This window comes from Centroberyx gerrardi, chromosome 17 (assembly GCF_048128805.1).
Source record: "Centroberyx gerrardi isolate f3 chromosome 17, fCenGer3.hap1.cur.20231027, whole genome shotgun sequence".
Lineage (NCBI taxonomy): Eukaryota > Metazoa > Chordata > Actinopteri > Beryciformes > Berycidae > Centroberyx > Centroberyx gerrardi.
In genome coordinates, this window is record NC_136013.1 from 16,580,552 (window position 1) to 16,601,308 (window position 20,757).

Consider the following 20,757-nt stretch of genomic DNA (forward strand, 5'->3'; position numbering starts at 1 on the left):
TTAATAATTACTAATGATTCGGTGCCAGGAGACACAGGGTAGTTCATTCTCAGAGTTCTCTGACCGCCCACGTTCACTGAATAAAAGTTATGTTATAGGCTACGCATATGTACATTTAAAAAAAGATTTTCAACCCTGCAAAAACTACATTGCTCATTCTGATTGATCTACAGGGGAAAATGTGATGCAAATGACAAAGCAGCATTATAGTATTTTGCATCATCATATATTACCTCTTCACTAGACGTTTCTGTTGGATCTCTGCTCAAATTATCTAGCTTACTCGTCTCTATTGTGACTATGTGACTTTATTGTTTGTGTCAATTACAGGCCACCGTAAGCTGTGCCAGCAACCTGATAATGTTGCGATTCCTTGGCCAACGATATGGGTTGATAAAAGTCACAGATTATGTAATGTACCTTTAAATCAGAAAAAGATAAGAGATAACTGGATCCTTGAATAACGTAATGCAGGACTTCTCAAGACCTCCCAGACCTTAGTCTATACTTGAGATTCACTGAGTAATGGCACCTGGACTTTGATCCGAGTCAAATCACTCTGTCATGTTGCCGTTATGCAACCAGACCTTTGCAGATCATTCAGCACTTCCTCTTAAGGAGCCAGCCAGACAGACGGGCGAGTTTCTGTTGGAGCAACTCCATAAGGCTCATCACTGAGTCATCAATGTGGAGATAAACAGTGACGACATTGGCTTGGATGGTGACTGATGCGGACTTGGATGTACTCAAAAAATTGAATGAATGGATATTACAAACCGTGGATACTACAAAAAAGAACTGTTTTAGGGACAGATACAGTAATGGATGGCACAGTTCTATAAAATCTCAATTGACCTCAGTACAGTCTTATGCTTAACATACTTTGGCTAATTCGCTGATGTTGTACTACTAGCAGAACTTTATGAAAGTACAGTATATCCTATGTTTGTCGTCATCAGTGTTTTTCATATGAGAAGAATCAGACACCGCTTGCTGTAAAACTGCTCTAAATGCCGACTGTCTTAGGGCCTCAAGACAGGGGGAGGCTGGAGAACACACAACAAAGGGCCAAAAGAATATCCACTAAAGCCTCAGTTTGGGCTTCTAGCGCCAGTCAAAGCAATATCTGGAAACACTTTTTATCCTGCAACAACAAAAACACGCAGCATCCCAGATTTCAGGCCCGGCATAGCTGCACCGACCACAGTACCCGCTCTGGTCAGGGCAGAGAGGAGAAGCTCAGACAGAAATCCAGCGAGGGCCAAGCGTATCAGCCCAGAGGCTACATAGCATGACAACATAACCAGCGGAGCAAGCCTACATCCCCAACCCTGGTCAAACGGCAGGTCTTGTGAGGTCATTCCCAAATACCACAGATAACACCAGCTCTTCACCCTGATTGTCTACTAGCATGAAACCAGTTTTGTGGTTGAAGGTGGAAGAAGGAGGGGGGGTTTCGCAGAAGGGAGATGCTCGAAAATGCTCCGTTCCAGTCTTGAATAAATGTTATGATAATTTCATTTGCGTGAGTAATTGCGTCTGGTCTCGCAGACTGCTCTGGCAGCCGAGTGCAGACAAGGCGAATGGGAGAAGACCAGGCGGCAGGCCTATTGTTTATTGGATCCGTTTGAAAGGACTGGAGGAGCAATCAAAGATAAGATTCGTCCGTTCCCCTCACACCCTGGATGTTTAACCTCAGCGAGCGAGGGGAGGCGTTCAGACTCCAGAGACAGGGAGCCACAGCCGTGTCTCCTTTCTGCTGGAACACAATGTTCATTATGAGGCTTGGCGGGGACAACAGAGGCTGGTGGGGCGTTTATATTATAATGATTATAATGTGCTCTCTTTAAGACATAAGACAAAAGGGTGTAGAAGATTAGATAGATGTACGCCCAAAGAAAAAGAAAAAAATCTCAACAAAAAAGGCACGATCAAAGTCTCAAGTCACAATTAGTGCCTGTGGGAACACATCAAAATGCTTTATCCATAACTACATTCCATATGGCAGAAAATTAAGGTCGCTGTTTTGACACAATTTCCATGACAGTATCGGCGTAGCATTCCAAAGGCAAAGACAACACACTGGAGGCGTGAGAATTGGAAATGCAACAAGTTATCCGTCTTGTGCAACTCAGCTTGCCTGTACATACATGCCTGTGTGCGATTGTGTGCCTTGATTGGATAGTGAAACTATAGGCCTCCAGTCAGGCAGAAGGGCCTGCGGGGTGGGCTGGCCGGGGGGGCTTTAGACAAGCCAACAGCAGGCAGGAAATCAGGAAATCAGCAGAGCAGAGGGACAATGACATGGAGATTAGTGACCAGTTAACCCCCTCCTCTGGGTAGCCCCTCACCCTCCCTCCAACTTCCTTTTAGACACAAGCACACACACACACTCTGAAACACACACGCATACACTCTCAGACACAAACACAACCAGTCATACACTCACTAACCTATTCACTCTCAACCTCTCTCACCGTTTCCCTTTCTCAAAACACACACCGCTCTACTCTTGACATTAGCTGTGCGCTGTAGTTTTTTTCCCCACAGTTCCATCTTTCTCAGTATCACAGTCGGTAAATCAGCAGATCCTGTTCTGTGCTCTCTCTCTCCCTTAGGTAGTGGGTGCAGCCAACCAACCAGCAGGACCTACTCTAACACCTATGACTCAAAGGGCAACTCACACAGAAACAGGGATGATATCATCTGACGGCTGGTAAACATCCTAAAGTGGGGAGAGAAAAAAAAACCATACGAAAACCTGGATACCTTGGCCCTCTTGTACTCTGACCTCACCTGGCTAATCTGTTAGTCAAAGAAGACTTTCACCGTCAACACACCTGGAGAGTGAGGTTCTGCAGCACTTGTGGGAGATTACAGTGGGAGGGCATAGCGAGAAACTGACACATACTGAGGGTGTCTATCTTCAAGGACTGAGAGCGCTCAGCTAAGCAGCAGTACAGACAAAGGTAAGAGACAGATGCTTTATAGTTACAATGAAGTGTCTTAGTGTGAAAGTTGATTTGGTTGTTTCATTTGAGGAAGAGGCTATTTCCATACACTCCATTTCTCTGTCTCAGGATTGTGCGCTGTGCTTACCTCTCAAACAGTCGAACAAGCCCCATCATGTCAAGGGAGAGCTCGTCAGGGTGTGCAGGTACCAGCCACAGTCTAGTTTCCTGACACAGACGTGTGTGTATGTGTGGGATTAAAACATCCAGTATTTGCTCAGCAGGACAGGTAAGCACCAACTAATCAATCTTTACGTATTCTATTGATATCGATACTGCTAGACAACCAACTGCATGAGAAAATAATTCCAGTCCACTACGTTTAAGACACTGGTTAGACTTTCAATCGGACAGGTAGCAGGCTCCCTAATGCGTTTGTCTCAAAGGTGAATCACGAATGGCAGCATAGAGGAAGATTATTTGAAATCTGTTTCTTGGTAAATCCATTTTAATGGGCTTCTTTAATTTTTACTTGGCCCTGAAGTGTTTCCTGAACATGATCCTCATGGCTGAAATTCTAAGGCTCCTCCCTGGCCAAACTGACATGTTTAGAAAGGAATGCTGTTGTGTCCACACTCTCCAATCTCCCGCTGCTACTAAAGTGCCGATAAAACCTTTACAGGCCAACAAAACCTGTTTGCTGTAGTGCCTTACAAATTTACAGAGTGAGTGTTTCAAGTCACGAACACAGATCTAATGCGGGCAAAGCTGTTTGGGAGACCGTAAAATCACAGAAACCACGCAGATTGTCCAATCGACATGCCAGTGTTGATGAACCGAGTTCTGCTTTACTCAATAAAATGATTACAGCTCACGAAATGCAAAATTACTGGAGCCTCAGCTAGGTTTTTTTTTTTTTGGACTCTGCTTTCAAGTGTGCAAATTGTTAACTGTTTTGTTATGTATTTGCCAAAATGTCTCCTTTCATGTTGTATTGGTTTAAGTTAAATACTAATAATGTAACCCTAAACTGCATGAAACATTTATTATTTATTTTGAAATATAATGCCTGCCCATAGTGTGACATTGTTTATGGAATAAGAAAGCTTTATTCCATTTCAATTCCTAACACATTTTGGTCACATCCTGAGTCACCACACACCTCTCACACCACAGCAGAAAACACAGAGTGCATCCCAGCTATTTGTATTTCTCAGAAAATGCTAAACATGTGTTCTAAATTCAAGCTATCATCATGATTGTTGACTGAGAAATAAAAACCTCAAGTTCTCCCAAAACAAAATGTGGAGAGATATGATGTACTTAATACAGACAGGATATCAATTCCCACTTGGGAATGTGCATTTTTTTTGTTGCCTTTGTTACTGGAAGTCTCAAGTAGGCTAATAGACTTCCTTTGGAGGACATGCAGCAGACCACACCTGCATTTATGGGAAGTAACTGGGATTTGAAAAGTAAATATTTAGAATTGAATGCTTCAAAGCATGTGTTGGAACATCCCCCTGCTGCCAAATATTGCTGAATTACATTAATCCAAAATCAAGCAGAGCAGGTGCATTGTCTAAACAATGGCTGCCTATTCACATCAAGCTGACTGATATAATCCAATACTTACATCTGGTGCTGGACTACACTACAAACAAATATACAGATTGCTCCATACTCTCACATGATGAGAGTCAAACCTGGATTATCAGAAAACTGATTTATGATGTAGTGTTGATGAAAAATGAGCTTCTCTGACAAGAACTCAACATCAGAGAGTTATAATATTTGTTTCTCTTTGCTTCTCTCCTTTCCAAAACAGTGTTTTTGCTGTGGATGGGGGTTCTGCTTTTAAGCTTCACCTCATTCAAAGGATTCATTGCCAAACAGCTGAGGGAGATACAAGGAATTGCAAGGATAGATAAAAACATTTCAGTCTATCTCAATCAGATCTGCCAAGATGCCACTGAGGACCTCTTTGTACCGAAAACCAGCTTCCGGGCGCTGGTCCAGGAGAGGTTCCAAGCGCAGGGAGGTGCTGTCTGTCAACATGATTAGCCTTCCATTGGCTGATTTCCGACACATCTCGCATATTGGCAACGATGCCCATACAGACAGCTTCGGAGACCTGTCCTTCCTAAAGATGGGCCACAGCCTGCTCCTACAAAGCTCCCAGAGCGAGCAGAATCTCTTCCTGGCCTGCTCTCCACCACCCAAGCCCCCTCGTCTCAACCTGGATGAGCCCGAAGCCCCAGACAGCCCCGACTGGCCCACGGTCCACCAGCACAGCGCCTCCCAGAAGAGGAAGAAATGCAGCTCTATGCCACTACTGGACAGCGAGGAAGGAGAAGGGGAGATGGAGGGGGACGGTGGGTACCGACATGGGATCATTGTTGGCCCCAACCAGAGCCACAGCCCCGGTCGGGGCAGCTTGAGTTCAGGGAGGGACGGGGACTCCACAGCGACCTGTCCTGACGACACCGCAGGTCAGCAGAAAGAGGAGGACAGTGGCTTTTCCTTCAGCCTGGACCTGGGCCCCTCCATCCTGGATGACGTTCTCCAGGTGATGGAGAAGCTCCACCATTAGAGGAGAAGGCAGCTAAGTCTTACAGAACATTGTGTAATAGAAGCTGGATAAGTGACAAATGGGAAACAAATAGCTCAGATGTTATGGACAAACCAACATCCTCTGACTAAAAGTGATTGTCACTGTTCAAATAAATGTGGAGACATTTGTTTCCATGATGATCATGTACCAAGCAGTAACAAATGACCTGTGGACAGAACTGACAGCACCACAGCTTTATGGGAGATAAATCTACTCCTCTGGCAAACCTGATACACAGGACAGGAATTTCTGGTTTAACGCTTATTTCAGCATTCCAGTAAAACAGGTTAATTTGTGAATCAGATAATCTCAGAGAACTTCTAAGATGAGCTGCATACATGTTCACAGAGCACCATGTTTTGTGTCCATTTGTTGTAGTGTTTCCATAGCAGTGTACTATGGTCCATAGGGTTGTTATAATCCCCTTTCAAGGGTTGAACCATAAAAGGACAATGACACAAAGTTAATGTTTTTCTAGCATCGCTACTTGCAGAGGTAGATACAATGTTTAAGTTAATAATTGAGCTCTCTCTCATGTCAAGCTCCAAGCAAGACAATCTTAGCCTCTCTAACTTTCCTCCTTTCCTATTGTAATCCCCCCAAATTGCTCGGCGGAGCATTGAAGATGACTGTTAAGACTTAAGAGTGCTATGTTTAAGAAAAGAAAAGCTGCGGCTGGAATCCAAGGTCCTCGAGCTGTGACGTCTTGGCTCGTGGCGTGCTTGCCATTCTATTGTGTGCAGAGGGCAATTTCTCCTCCGCACGCATCCCAGAGGCCCCACTCAAAGGTAGACCAAGGTACCCCCCATCTCTCCTTCCCAACAATACAGTGAAAACAAACACTTCGCTCTGCTTCCAATAAAAGCCAGCCAGTGGTGGCAGGTCGGGCTGCAACCCAAGCCAGGCCGCAGGTCCAAGACCTCAGAAAAAAAAAAAAGATTGCCAGAGAAGGCTGTTTTCTTAGCTGTAAATCGGAGTCCCATGCTCTGGTGAGTGGCGCGAGAGAAGGAAAGTGGTAAGGGGTAATGCGATACTTCCACATGTGCAGGGGGTGTCGAGGGAGGGGGACCAGAGACATCCATTACGACTCCTGATGAGGGTTTAAACACTAACTGCTGAACAAACAGACCCCCGACACGCGAAAAATGCTCACTCGCACATACACTGGCACACAAGTGGAGACGCACACACATGCACACGTACACATAAGCACGCATGCTCACATACAGATTTGTGCATGCTACTCTTGCCAATCCCGGTCCCTTTTCCCCAGGTCTGGAAGGAGGAGAGTCCAGACAGAGCCCCAGTCTGAGCCCAAGCAGGGGGTTGTCAGGAGAGGCTGCGGGGCAAAGCGAGAACCAGTCACATTCCTAGGTGCCCCTCGGGCCATGCTGCAAAATCCACTAACCACCAGCGCCACGCTGCTCACAAACGTCTTGCGATAGATTTAGTACACTATGTACGACCAAACAGAAACAGTTATGTTTGTGGGTACATCTGTACTGTATATCCGTTTTTGGCATCTCCCTTTCTAAACTGGATGTCACTGCCCCTGTTTATTGTATGTTTTATGACCATAACACATTGTGAAACATTTTTGTATTGAAATATGTACTGTTTTGTATTTTTGGGAAGTAAATGAAAAAATAACTTTCAAATTCCAAGATTGGTGGTTTTGGGGATAGAATTGCTCGTGTCAACATTTTAGAGCGCTTGTATGAGATTGTTTACATACTCTGATGGACTGACAGTTGTTTGGCTTTCTAACAGTCAGGAGCTGCCGTGGAGGCAATAAGCCTTGTCTGTCACTTACACCTAACTGTTTCTAGAAGAATTATAGTCTTGGACTATCCAAGACAACAAGCAGCACCATATTACATGCCAGGTAGAGACACACAGGCCTAAATTAGACAGGCATGTCAAGCAGGGTTTCATTTTGAGTCACAAGTATTACAGTGAACTGAACCTTGAAGCAACTGCTGGGTAGTTTGTCATGCACTGCACTGAGGCACACCTGCATCAAAAGAGGTGGCAGTCAATGGCTAACTAGGGTGTGCCAGCACTTTGTCGGCCTTTTTTATCTAGGATACTTCACTTTGATAAGCAGGAGAATAAACCATTCATTCATACACACTACTTTGAACAGTGTTTCCCATGGCTTTCTACAATGGCTTGTATGATCAAAGCCTCATTTATATCATTTGTTAAATGGAGAAAGATAAATTGTGTCAGACAGACAGACAGACAGACAGACACACACACAATCAATCAAGTATTGCAGCAAGTATTGGTATAGAAAATTTGACAAATTTTGTATGATCATCATCAATGATCATCCTTATTCATCATGGCCTTTAAATAATCACTGACTTCTTTCCTGAAAAAGGGAGGTTTCGTACAATCACACACACTTACATGCGTCCTTGGCCGTTATGACACCCCGTCGTCTTCACAAGAGCTGCTCAGTGCGAGGAGTCACATAAACTTAAACTCAACAAGTGGGCAGCATCAAGAGTGATGTGAGAAGAAAGAGGCTGTAATTGGAGACAAATTATCTTGGCGCTGCACAAACTGGCCGAGCATCTTAAACTGTGAAGTATCCCCATCACATCTGGTACCACTTCTCCCCCCCAAAAAATCTAAACTTGCTATCATCTTAAATACCAAGAAACCCTATCATCTCACAAAAAAAGAATGGCTTTTAGGAGTTATTTTTTTCTATCAGGTACCAACTGTTTCAGAAATATTTTGACAAATGAGACATGGGTTCTTCTATTGTAACTGCATCTGGCAGCACAACCTAACGCTACCGAAATATGCCGCACGGTTTCACAGGGGTTCTCACACAAGGAGGGCTTTTCATGAAACTGATATTGTTTATGCTTTCTGTATCATGTCAGGACATATTATAGAACTACCCGTTCGCACATTTTTCTTACATTTAAAGTTGAGTTTAGGGCCAAGCCAGTTCACAATAGCTCCCCCACTGCATGATATGCGTGATGGACTAGGCCCATCTCAAGGCGTTGGGAATAAGTTCAAACATAGAAATCATTTGGTTAGAAAACATTTGAAAATATTCACCACACCATAATCACACCAGGGAATTCATTCCATGTCTAATGAGTAAATGCAAACATGTCTAAGGGGAGTATTTGAAGCAATCCTAAATCAGAGTGTTTGTTTTGTACAGACTGTGTGGCCTTTTGTTCTTTTGACATCCCATTACATAGACAGATCTTTATTTCACCCTGACCTCCAACCTCATGTTCAGTTTCTGCACCTCCTCTCTCTCTATACCCCATCCAAGCTAATATCAAACAAACCTAATAACACTATGCAACCAATGACAAATAACTAATCTGCTCCTTTTGGGTCCATTCATAGCTTTATAGTCTTCAATGTAAGTCTGCTAGTCTCCTTCCTAGAAGTCCGTTATCTCCATCCGGAGAGAGCTCAGTCCAGGGTTGGATACGCCAACTCCACAGCCACATGCATCCCTCCCAGACTCAGGGGCTATTTTAGGTGAGAGTGCACTTTCAAGCACGAGCGAACCGGCGGGCTGGAAAAACGATCCCAGAATAGCTGATCTGCTACATCTGGTTTGTGTCGTGACAAGCCTGCGATGACTCTTCGCCTCTAGATGGAAGAAGCAGGCGTACAAAGCCCAGATTTAAATCCTTCGCTATAGATGCACTTTAAAAATACAGTATATTAAACTACACAGTAAACCATAAATCATGACACAGTGATTCATGATGGTGTCACACTTCCAGAGGCATGAGTGCTAGTTCTGACAGGGATGAGGCAGAAGGGCAGACACTGAATCCATATCCGAGGCAGTCTGGGAGGTGAGATATGTAAATTATTAGTCATATTGTGTGGAATCCTTACAGTCGGCCACAGATGTGAAATCCTATTGTGATGCAGCAACTATTTACAGCTCGTTGGGGACAGCTCACACAAAACCTCTGCACTTAGATGTATTTGAGCCCTACAGTACATAGTTTCTTTTGCCACACAAGCCACAATTAATATTAAATTATTGTTCATGGTTTTACTTCAAGTTCATTCATGCTTTGTGTTGGGCAACATGACTCATTCAGGATTCCAGGAGATTTTCAGCTGTGTACGTTACAATGGCAGTCTAAAAAACTTGCTCGCACTTATATGAGAATGATTTACGGCACTTTGTTCATAAACCTACTTATTTCCCAGCCTTTCATTATGAGAATTTATTATGGCAAGGGGCAAAGATACACAACAAAGCACACTCTGGAGGTGAAACTAAATCCAATCCAAATATGAGGGGTCTGAATTAAGTCAGGAGCATGGGGAGCAATTCCACATACTGTGGGAGATGAGGGCCTCCCCATTCTGAATCTTAATATCCATGGCGAGAAAAACTGGGTGAATGGACTAGGGCCCATTACAAATCATGTCATAATAAAATGATGTCCTTGTCTCCTTTTTGGACAAGTAGAACAAAAACAGAGCCAGGAACATGTAGTTCGCATTCAACAGTTCAACAGGTCTCCTCAGTGTGTCTCCGTGAGTGCAGCGTAAATCTAACACACTACGGTATAGTAAGTCATGTTCAAGGTCTCTGGACCCCTGAGGGGGTCTTCAAGGGGAGTTTGGGGGCCCAGCTGCATCAGGTCCCTCACACTGGCCCCAGACTCATTTATTAAGCCCAGCAGAGTTGGAAGTGAAGCTGAGTCTGAGGTCATATGTGTGTGTGTCTCTGGGCTCCCTGCAGTGAGACCTTGACCCCTTCAGGACAAGAGCTGGATTGATGAGGTTAAAGAAGCAAGTCTTCGCCCAAGCTGCTCCTATGTGATTACAGCTGGCTGAGGGAGAGACGGAGCTATGGAGGGGTAGAGGATGGGAGAGGGACCTGATTTTTGGCTTCCTGATAGACTCCCAGGGATAGGACCTCCAAGGCTCTTTTTATTCCCTTTTTCTTTCCCCTCCATCACTATCTATCTCTCTTTCTCCACCCCCCTCGGAGTCCACTGACCCCAGGCCAGATGTGGAACATTATTACTAATATCCACACTGGTTCACCCATTATGTCATGTGGGGCCTCTTTAGCGAGGTGCGTTCTTGCTGAGGGCTAATGTGAAAATTACCCCGCCATAGTCATGTTTTCATTCTCGGGCGCAGCGCAAAAAAGAAAGAGATGAAGCAATCAGCTTTGGATATCTGTAAGGCAAACCCGGTTACCATAATAACATTAAAAGAGATTAGTGTGACAAGTCCCAGTGCGCAGGCTGTGAGCCCCACATGCTGGCCCTGACGAGGGGGCCTGAGACACCGCACTGGGTCGAGGGGTGAAACCCAGTTCACCGGCAGCTCTGGGGAAACAGATAAGTGGAGGAGGGAGAGAGTCTACTGATCCGTGGTCCCACACAGACTCCTTACTGTACAGTTAATGATCGCGGAGATCGAGGAGAGCTACAACGGACATGGTGAAGAGAAAAAATAAAACATGACATCATACTAATCTAATGTCTAGAAAGAAAAACTATATTCTCAGTGGATATAGCTGAAATGAGATTATCCTTGGACAGGAAAGGAGCTAATGTGTGTGTGGTGCCTCCATGTGTGCTGGCAGTGAAAGAGAAAATATTAGGCATGCAAAATCAATTAAAAAAAAATCAAAATTGCAATACTGACTACTGTGATTTCCAAATCACAAGAGGCAACATATTTTCATCAGAGGGGAAATGTTTTAGACAGTTTTCCTCAATGAGGTATTCTGCTTTTCTGCAGAAATCCATGGCTACAAATCAAGCTGTAATTTGAAATAAATCCCTCAGATTCAAACTGAGCGGCCCCACCTCCACCACACACAAACACACTAAAAATATTTATAGAAGAAAAAAAAAATTTTCTCCTTTTTTGTCAGCAGCTATGGGGACATAAGCTGACTTGGCACCAGCATGGACATTTTGGGCAGCCTCTCGTGCCAGGCTACCATTATAGCACGCCACTCCTCTTGGGTTGCTGTGTGAAGCACAGCATTCCTGGGGTCTCCCAGGTCAGGCCCGTTAATGAGTGGCGGACCAGGGGCCTTGGGCCAGCACCGGGCCAACTCCTCGCCACTCCAAGGCAAACAAACTGAGCCCCATTTAACCAAACACATTGTTCTAGGCCAGACGAGAGGAGTGCAAGCACTGGGGCAATATTTGCACCACTGATACGAAAATAAAACCTCAGAAAGTTTACATACCTCTCTTTGTGGGACAGTGTTTAGGAAATAGTATTTGTGTTGGAAGCAGTGTACATGGGAAGATTTTGTAACATAGGGCTGACATGCTTCATGGGAGAGGGAGGGAATTACAACTAAGCATATTTGGGTTATGGAGAAGTTGGATCGTTAGTATTGCTGGCTGGTTAGTATTTTACTCGTACCTGTGAAGAAATAAACTGGCCAGGTTGTGATACTGGAGCGACAACTTCCGGCTCTCCTTCAAGCCACGAAATCTTCAATGGGTTTCCATTAAGGCCACTTTCATTCTTAAATGCCAGTTCCTAAAGAAACAAAACAATTCGTTAGTGGATCTGCTGACAGGATGTTTTCTCTACCACTATAATATTAGGACAGAAACAACTCTTTCTCCTTGTGATTTTCATAACGTTTTGTTATATCTTTCACCTGGGCATTTGTGCTGTAGTATAATATACATATGTGAAAAAATACATATAAACATGGGACGGGGGGTGAACTTTAACTATCCCAAAGCCCCTGAGCATGGCTGGGACCCAGAGATGAGCAGGCACAGACCGCAGACCCTGAGCCAGGATCACGGTGGAACGTCAGATTTGTTCTCTGGAGGGAAAACCACACGACGTGGTGGAGGAACCACAACAAAACAGCACACCATCGCAACAAAGGGCCCGAGGACCCAGACACTGGGGAACAATGAGACGGCTCGAGTCCTTCCGTCCACTGGTTCCCATCAGCGCACAGAGAGCTCCAGTGTACAAGATGACTAGAACAACATCATTTTGGAGTCGGGTAGTGTGGCCTGGGGGTGTCTCTGTGACAGGTGTCATTCTTAGTAATAATCAAACTCAGCAGGTCACCTTGGATGTCAAGGCTAGTGAGTAGTAAACAAATGTGGTTCTACGCAAATGCCTGCTTTGAAAAAGATTTTCATTATGGAATAAGCAGAATGAGGACACTGACCGGGGAAGAGTTAGGTACTTACAGCTGCTCTGACAGTTGCAAATTCAACCACAGCACTTCCTTTCTTCTTACTCGATACAAGCACATTCAAAACATCCCCGTACTGGAGGTAAAAAAGAAAGGGAGAATGAAAGAAAAGTAAAAGAGAGGGGAAAGAGAGATGCAGAACATTCAAATTAGTATTTCCTGTCACAGCACAAACCATAACCATGAAAATGCAAAGCATACGCAGACTCAAAAACTCAAAACACTGGTGAATGCAACAGACTTCTGGAATAAAAGTGAGGATCCAATATGTGTTTGGTTAATAAAACCAAATCTCTAATGATAGGGTTCTTATGTCTGGGAACGAGCCAGAGACATTGCACAGAACATTCAAGTAACATCATGTACAAAAATGAGACCTCTGTGACATCTCAACAGAGACCAGTCTGGGACATCTGAGCAATGCTGGATGTCTTCATTTTAGCTACTCCTTGTGCAGTGAGAACCATCGATAAACCATGTTCTGGTATGGAGACTGAAATTAGCTATGGCCCTCGTCCAGCTCCCTGCCACTAAGACTAAGCACAGGGACGAAGGGTTGGACAGACGAAGGGAGGCAGGGGAAGAGCGTCTCAGCCAAGGTCACTCCCTGACCTCTGCCCAAGAGAGATGGAAGGAGGAGGGGGGAACGCTGGGGACAGGTTTTGGCTGGGGCGGCTGAAAACCTGGTCCCTCTCAGATGCAGTCATAATAAGAGCGAAGGGTTTTTGGCCTGTGGTGGAGTTCCTCAGGGGCTGTCTCTGTAGCAGACGGGCCTGTGTCACCTGTAACAAAGGCCCTCTGTCATTAAGCTCTCCCCCCACCCAGAGCAGATGCTTGGGAGCAAAGAGGAGCAAGGAGTAGGCCTCTGAGAATCACATGATTCCCTTGAAATGTAGCTCTCTGGGAACGGGACGGGCCAGGAATGCTAATGCTTGCTGAGGACACTCTAGCGCAGGCCAACAGTGACAAAGGAGACTCTCTAAAGGCCCCGATTTCATAAAATCTAAATATCTTAATATGTCTCTTTTTCCCTTAAAAGAACATGTAATATTTTGAATGGCCAAAGTACACAAATCCACACACGTACACATAGACACACATACTTGCTTTCCCACACAGAGGTGGCTATTTCTACTCTCCCAAACCATTAACCGTCACTCATCGGAGCTTGCCAGCTCAAACAGAATATTTTTCCCAATTTCACTCCCTTTGCTTAAGAATTTAAAAAGCAACAAACCTCTTTTTTCCGTAGTCTTTGCTCTGACCTGGCCCTCCTTGCCTGGGACCGTATTGATTGAGTGCGTGCGGAGGAGAAATTCAAACGCCTATTTCCGGGCGGGCTGACGTCAGTGACACTTGCCCTATCCTCATTCCAGGCCAACCTACGCCCCACCAAAAGCCCCCGTGGCGGATCACAGCACAAGGTGGTACTGGGTTGCATGAGAAGAGCACATTTCCTAGCGACTCCCTTGGCACAGCTAAATCGCCTGGTAACAGGGGCACTAACAATGGCGTGCATGGCTTTAAAAGGGCACTACAACATTGCCCTCAGCACTTTCACTGCAACAAAACTTAATGGGCCTTGTTTAAGGGGAAGAATAAAACCATCTACAACGCTGATGTCATGCAGACCTCAAACATGGCCGGACTCTGTAGGTAGGTTTTGTTACAGAGGAGCTCTCTCCCGTCCGGGAGACACGGAGACAGAAAGGTGGGACCTCACCGTTACTGTCTGTTGTGTGCAGAGCATGAGTCCTGAAGTGTATCAGACTGTTTTAGTACCATTTATTTGTGGCCCTTATAGCACTGCTGCGGCACTAATTATTTGACTTTTAGGGATACCCACCTTTTGTAGAAGTCTGGAAAGAACATCTTGAGAATAGCCCCCATTCGTCTCATCATCTTTTTTACACTTCCACTTCAACTGGAAAGAGGGAGAAAGAAGACAGACAGAAAGGAGAAGTCAATATTGATCAAGAGGATTTATAGAATTCAAATAGTGCATGCAAACAGTTACTCTGTATGATAATATCTAACCAGTGGGTGCACATAACTGATTCATCTAGGCTATGATCAGGAGACAAAGCACGCCGGCTATGTCTGGCTCTGATGACACACAGACTAGCACAGCATCGGGACAGAGACCGGAGCTATGGGCGGAGGTATTGTTAAGCTGTTGGAGCATCACCCTGGCACCACCTGTGAGACCTGCAGTCAATTTCCATTCAGCCGGAGGTGCCGGGCAGCTAGAAAGAGCAAAAATTAACACGTGGACCCGTGGACCGGAGACTGCACCGTGACTCACCTGCTTAACTATAAGCCCACAGAATAGAGCACAACACCAGCCACTTTAACGACCAAGTAATCCAAACCAGGTCGATGCCAAAGGAATGTGCTCTGTGGTGGGCAGGGAGGGAGACAGTCCTCCTCGGGTATGTGGCTAAGAGGAAATGTCTGTAACGCTGATACTTAATCAATGACAATTGTCCTGGACAATTTAATAGCCAGAGTTTGTATCTGTCCCCTTCCAAGGTTCCTATCAGACCTCCACCCTTACTGGCCCTTAGGTTAAGCAGGATCAATATTCCACTCTCACCTTAATGGTTGTGTCTTTGTTTGAGCTGTTTTGTTTTAGGAAACATACAAATAAAGCTATCATTATTCTAAGTCTGAATAGAAGTTGAACAGCCTCAATGAACAACTTCTACAAAAGGCAGCGAGATCATTTCTCAATTTGCTATGTGCTTGGAATCCCATCACTAAATGTTGATTTCTGTTCCCATACTCCTTAAGAGAGATATTGTGCAACTTCTCATATCCATTTACACAGCACAGCGGGGTCGAGCCCTTATCACACTAACTGCTTGGAGCAGTATTATAAATGGCAAGCACTGAAGAGTTGATTCAGCTCCAGCATTCTGCTAACTGTCAGAGGAACAGGATTTCTGGGAACTGCCCTGTCTACATAGGCTCTTTTACCAACAATTATGCCAAAAATGTACGTTCTGCTTCCAAAAGCGCTCACCTCTACCCAATGATAACCTTCTTGCCCATTAATCTTCTAATGAGGCAGAAAAGTGTTTGGGTGATGTCCATGATTTCAGCCCACGCCAAACACGTTGCTGCAGACGTTCTCTTGCTACTAGTTTAAACAACTACACAGAGGATGGATATTAGTGGAAAAATCCAAATTGTTTTTTCTGCCTTTGATATTTACACACCCCCACGCACAACAAAAGTAGACATCAGAAGATTAGATATCAGAGGAAAAATACTCCCGACATGAAAATAAGATCTAAAAGAGCTGTCATGATGTTAACAGATGCCAATTTGCTGGAAGATAAGCTAACCACCACACCACTTACCTAATATTCCTAGAGATCTTTTTTAATCTAAAATTAGCTCGAACCCTGAATAAAATCTAAAGTATCTGTCAAAATTATCAAATTTATGTTAAGGGGAAATGAGAATCTAACAGGATAACATTGGCTCAGAGTAAAAGATAAAAGACTGATAGGATTAGAAGTGTTAGCCTCACTGGACAAGGAAAACCAAAGAAACGACACGGCTCTGAGCCTAGATACAATATAAGTGTAAACACATTAACTTTCAAATTCAGGTTTACATGTAGCAATACTGCCTCACAACCGATATTGAAAACAACCTAAAATTATTAACTCCCAGACTGATATTCCTACGTGCAGTCACAACAACCCTTGAGATCAATCTATGCAATTATGTTCCCATGTAGGTGAACATGACATGTAATACTGTCTGACTTAAGGTTGCTGTTTGTTTTTCTAACTGAACACACAAACGTTAGGGAATACACTGCTGCACTAGATGGCTATCAAATTTTAAAACCAGATTAAATGTCTAAACACATTAGCTAACATCCCCAGTGTCCGTTAATATGCGCAGGCTAGGCGGTTTCCAGGAGGAAATATAATAAGCCCTCTCTTGGCATAGTGACAGGTCTCCTGACGACGGCGGGCCTGCTCTGGAGGAATGGCCGTTAGAACAGCCGATGTGCTCAGTGCTGGGACAGCGTATGTGGTCTCCAAATAACAAATGTCTTCGTTTCTATCAAAATCCCCACTGACGTTCGGTCTGCGCTTTCGCTCAGATGGAGCAGTTCCTCCTGAGCATGTGGAGACCCCCCCCCCACCCCACCCCCCTCTCTCACTCTCCAAGAATCTCAACCCGCACCCTGACCTCTCCTCTCAGCCTCATCCCCTGACTAGAAGTCCATAGCAGAGAGACTTACTTTTAATTTGGGGGTCAAGTTGCTCTTGGAACATCTCTCCACTCCTGAGTCTGAGAGAAAACATAAGGAGGAGGGAGACGAGACAGAGAAGGGGAAAAAAACAAAGAGACAATTGTTCAGGCAAGAAATATGCCATTCGAGACGTGCGGTCAAGGATGTGTTTTTTTGCCACTGCAGTTAAGGGACCGTGCTGTTGTCTCATTCTCGAGCGGCTGGACAGCAATTTTAAATTGGCCAACCTGTGGTAAATGTTTGGCCTTCCAGTCCTTTCACCAGACTGGCTCTTGCTACAGTCTGATGACCCACGCTGTGCCTCCCGAGTGGGAACAGAGCACCGGTCCAGCACACGGCTGGGGAGGCCTGATCGCGTGCAAACAGAAGGGACTCAGAGAGGACGTGCTGACTGTGCGTGAGTAATTGTCCAGCCGCAAAAAGGGGTCTAGTGTAGGGCCAAGACCCAGTACTCCCTTAAATACCCCAACTTTACTAGACTCTTACAGAGCCTTTTCCCATGGCTCCAGGATGGAGACATTCAGGCTCTAATGCAAATATGTTATCAAGAGGTTAAAAAAAAAAACTTGATGGACAACTCTGTGTGTGCGACACATGGCATGTCTGTGTTACGTAGCCAAGTCGCCTCATTGCCAAGACCCTAAAATAGACCTTTTCAAACAGTGTTTTCTTTCCGCAGTTTTCCAAAGTAACATAAATTCAAATATACTTTCAGTTATTGTTATTGTTTTTATGTGAATAATATTTGGTCAACCACAGGCTGCCTGGTGACTGCTGTGGTTTGCTAGACAGGCTTGGACTGACAGTATGATGGAGTTGGGGAGGGTGGGGTGAGTCCAGTGAGGGTTCTGGGGTAGTGATAGGACTGGACTAGATTAGACTGGATTTAATTAGGCTGGACTGGACTGCGCTGGACTGGATTTGATTAGGACGGACCGGACTAGGCTAAACATTGAGTTGGGCTAGGCTGTTGCTGGTGTAGTAGCAGTACTTGTGTGAGTGTAGTCGGCTGTGCGCTGCTGCTGTCCGTCTCTCTCTTTCTGGATCTGTTCTCTGATGAGCCTCTGTTCCTCCTGAAGCTGCCTGGAACCCTCCTCCCTCAAACGGGCAATCTGGTGGAACGGACACACGGTCAGTAAAGTGCACAAACAGACAGACTGGCTTTGAATGATGGGGAAGAGTGCATCATATATCAAGAGTGCATCATACAGCTCAACTCAAACTAGCCATGTGTACATTTGATTCTTCAACCGCATCAGTCTCCCATTGTAAGACATTCACTCTCCTATTCTGTGTTTCACAACAGGTATCCATATCAGCGTGCCTCAGGGAGAGAGCGCAAGTCACCTCATTTAATCAGTTCTGGCAACAACACCTTGCCATGAGACAGAAAATGGAACAGTGCCACCTACTGGTAATCTCCCCTTCCCCAAACGCACATGGCCCCATAATTACATGCATTAAGCACGTTGAGCGCGAGCCATGACTCACCTCGGAAACACGCACACCCTTTTTATTTATCATTGGCTTTACAAACAAAGTGCACCAAGTCATGCAATATCACCTAATGGATTCACTTATAATTATGATATGGCAGTGAAAAAAAAACGCAGTCAGATAGGGCCTTTGTTCCTGGCCCAAGTCTTTGGAGGATTCCAACTCAATCAGAAGGGAGTATTTGACGAATAACAGAATAAAAGCACCTGGGTGTGCTTCATTATTTCCTGGATGCAGTGATCTACCTTGTTCCCAGCACATGGCTGAGGCCTGTTGTGAATTTTTTGTCTTTGATTCTCTGCATCTTCACCGGGACATTCAGCGGCACGGTAATATCACCTCTCATTTGGTCACTGTATAGTCTCTTACCTCCTCTTCTAGTGTTCTAGTGATTTTCACCTCCTCCTGGCTCTGGGCTTCAGCTTGTCGCTCCCTGGCCTCCAAGTCTGTCAGAATAACATACACACACACACAGGTACAGACAACTCAAAAAAATCGGAGTCAATATCTCACTCATATACAGTATTTCTAAAAACTTTGGAGATACATCATCACTGGAGATATGTGTGCTATTTTTATGCTAACCATCAAATCATTAAAATCTAATTTCCAGGAAGTAACAGACAAAACAGTTTCTGTTGTCATGAGGGCTAACCAAATAGTTTATTTTTCAACAAGTTACAAAGTTACAAACAGAATGTCTCCAGCTGTGACAAGAATCTCCAAATTTCTGTTTACATTTCACAAAGTGCCACATGCACTTTTGTGGCGTAGGACATTTTGGAATGGGTTTGTGGTGTACTGGTGTAGTGCCAGACTCGTGTAGTAACTGTTATGATTCCTGTGTTTTTGTTTTATCTTGTATTGCTACTGGACTATCCATGTTGTTCTCTTATGCACTATAAAAAATCAAAAAAAATCTCATGAATCACATTTTGCTGTGTTGACCCTATAATATCTATGACAATAAAAAAAACTACTTTTTTATATAACATTTGTTCAATACCATATCGATATGTGTTACTCAAGAGCCTTGAGATGCTTTGAGATTTGTAAAAGGGACTCACCTAGTTTAATCTTCTTCCTCTTGTCATCTAGTTTCCTGTTCCTTTCCTCTGCTTGTTTCTTGGCAGCACAGATCTTGTCGTAGGCAGCCTGAAAAGAGCATGGGACACAATGATGAACAGTTTCTGTGTGTGAGTGTGAGTCAACACCTATGTATGACAGCCTGAGAGACATCAATGGTCTTACCCTGGCAGCAGCATCAGTCAACACCTCTAGAGCCTGGGACAACTGGTGGAAGAGCTCCGCTGGAAGAAAGAGACAAAACAGGAAGATTGATCAAGAACTCTATTAGTTACAATATAGAGACACACAGGATTTTAGGTTTTGGTATGGAGGAGAATGCTTGCTCAGGGAACCAAGGTTTTACATGGGGAATGAGAGCTTTACAGACAACAATATGGTTAACAATGCACAAACAAATGGCACCAAGTGGTACCTTGGTGAACACTTTATACACAAGGGGAGGCAAGGGGATGGTGACAGGGAGAGAGAGGGAGGAGAATGTGAGTCCAACTAGGGGCTTATGCGAAAGGAGGCAGTGTGTAACTCAGTGTGACGTCTCCAAGCCAGCGCTGGGACTCTGGGGCTGACATAAACGGAGACATTTCCTGCATTAAAAGGTGCCTGAAGTCTCACGAAACCCGTTTCCTCCAATGACACGGCCCTGCATTCCCACATAAACCCCAGGCCTCTCCATCTATCTCCCATTAGAGCACCTCGAGGGGCCACTGCCGCAATCACCACTGCCACGCAAGACTCCAACTCCCCAGTTGTCATCTGAAACACACACACACAGCGAGACCACAATCCTCCGTCATATAACCGCCACACTACTGCACTATACTAGCCGAGCTTAATCATTCACTTATGGGAGGCCTAACGGACCGATACAGTTACTCCCTGTGGGGACCGGCAGTGCACACAAACAGGAGGCTCTGGGGATCATACTGCCAGCAGAGGAGGTCAGGTTACCTACACGCATATAATAGGCTGGAATGAAATCCAACTGGGGAGACCCGCCATGCCCACTAGGCAGCTCAGAGTGTCACAACACGGGGGGGGTTGGGGAGAATGAGAGATGGTGGGGGGTGTCTTCGGTGAAGAATCATGACCTCCGCGTCACCTCTCA

The 20,757-nt window shown here is 44.9% G+C and overlaps 2 protein-coding genes across 5 annotated transcripts in view; one reads left to right on the plus strand and one right to left on the minus strand.

Moving 5' to 3' along the window:
• Positions 1-20,757, minus strand: part of dnajc17 (DnaJ (Hsp40) homolog, subfamily C, member 17) — a 33,009-nt gene that overhangs the window by 5,375 nt on the left and 6,877 nt on the right. For all 3 annotated transcript variants that reach the window (XM_071899540.2, XM_071899549.2, XM_071899532.2), the window contains 8 exons: positions 19,815-19,873; positions 19,631-19,718; positions 18,933-19,009; positions 18,058-18,178; positions 17,055-17,104; positions 14,634-14,711; positions 12,783-12,863; positions 11,983-12,102 (listed from right to left, as the gene is read on the minus strand). In XM_071899540.2, coding sequence (XP_071755641.1) covers positions 11,983-12,102; positions 12,783-12,863; positions 14,634-14,711; positions 17,055-17,104; positions 18,058-18,178; positions 18,933-19,009; positions 19,631-19,718; positions 19,815-19,873 — 674 coding nt within the window. The remainder of the gene's footprint in view (positions 1-11,982; positions 12,103-12,782; positions 12,864-14,633; positions 14,712-17,054; positions 17,105-18,057; positions 18,179-18,932; positions 19,010-19,630; positions 19,719-19,814; positions 19,874-20,757) is intronic.
• On the plus strand, positions 2,704-6,027 carry LOC139911935 (cdc42 effector protein 3). 2 transcript variants are annotated; one of them, XM_071899568.2, is made up of 3 exons: positions 2,704-2,969; positions 3,081-3,240; positions 4,780-6,027. In XM_071899568.2, the coding sequence occupies exon 3, from the start codon at positions 4,918-4,920 to the stop codon at positions 5,542-5,544; it is 627 nt and encodes a 208-aa protein (XP_071755669.2). In that variant the 5' UTR covers positions 2,704-2,969; positions 3,081-3,240; positions 4,780-4,917; the 3' UTR covers positions 5,545-6,027. The 2 variants fall into 2 exon arrangements, with proteins under 2 accessions (XP_071755669.2, XP_071755677.2); XM_071899576.2 differs by having other exon boundaries at positions 3,111-3,240.

What these genes read in the sequence shown, in the direction of transcription:
- LOC139911935 (XM_071899568.2), top strand. Translation starts at nt 4,918, where the DNA reads ATGCCACTGAGGACCTCTTTGTACCGAAAACCAGCTTCCGGGCGCTGG.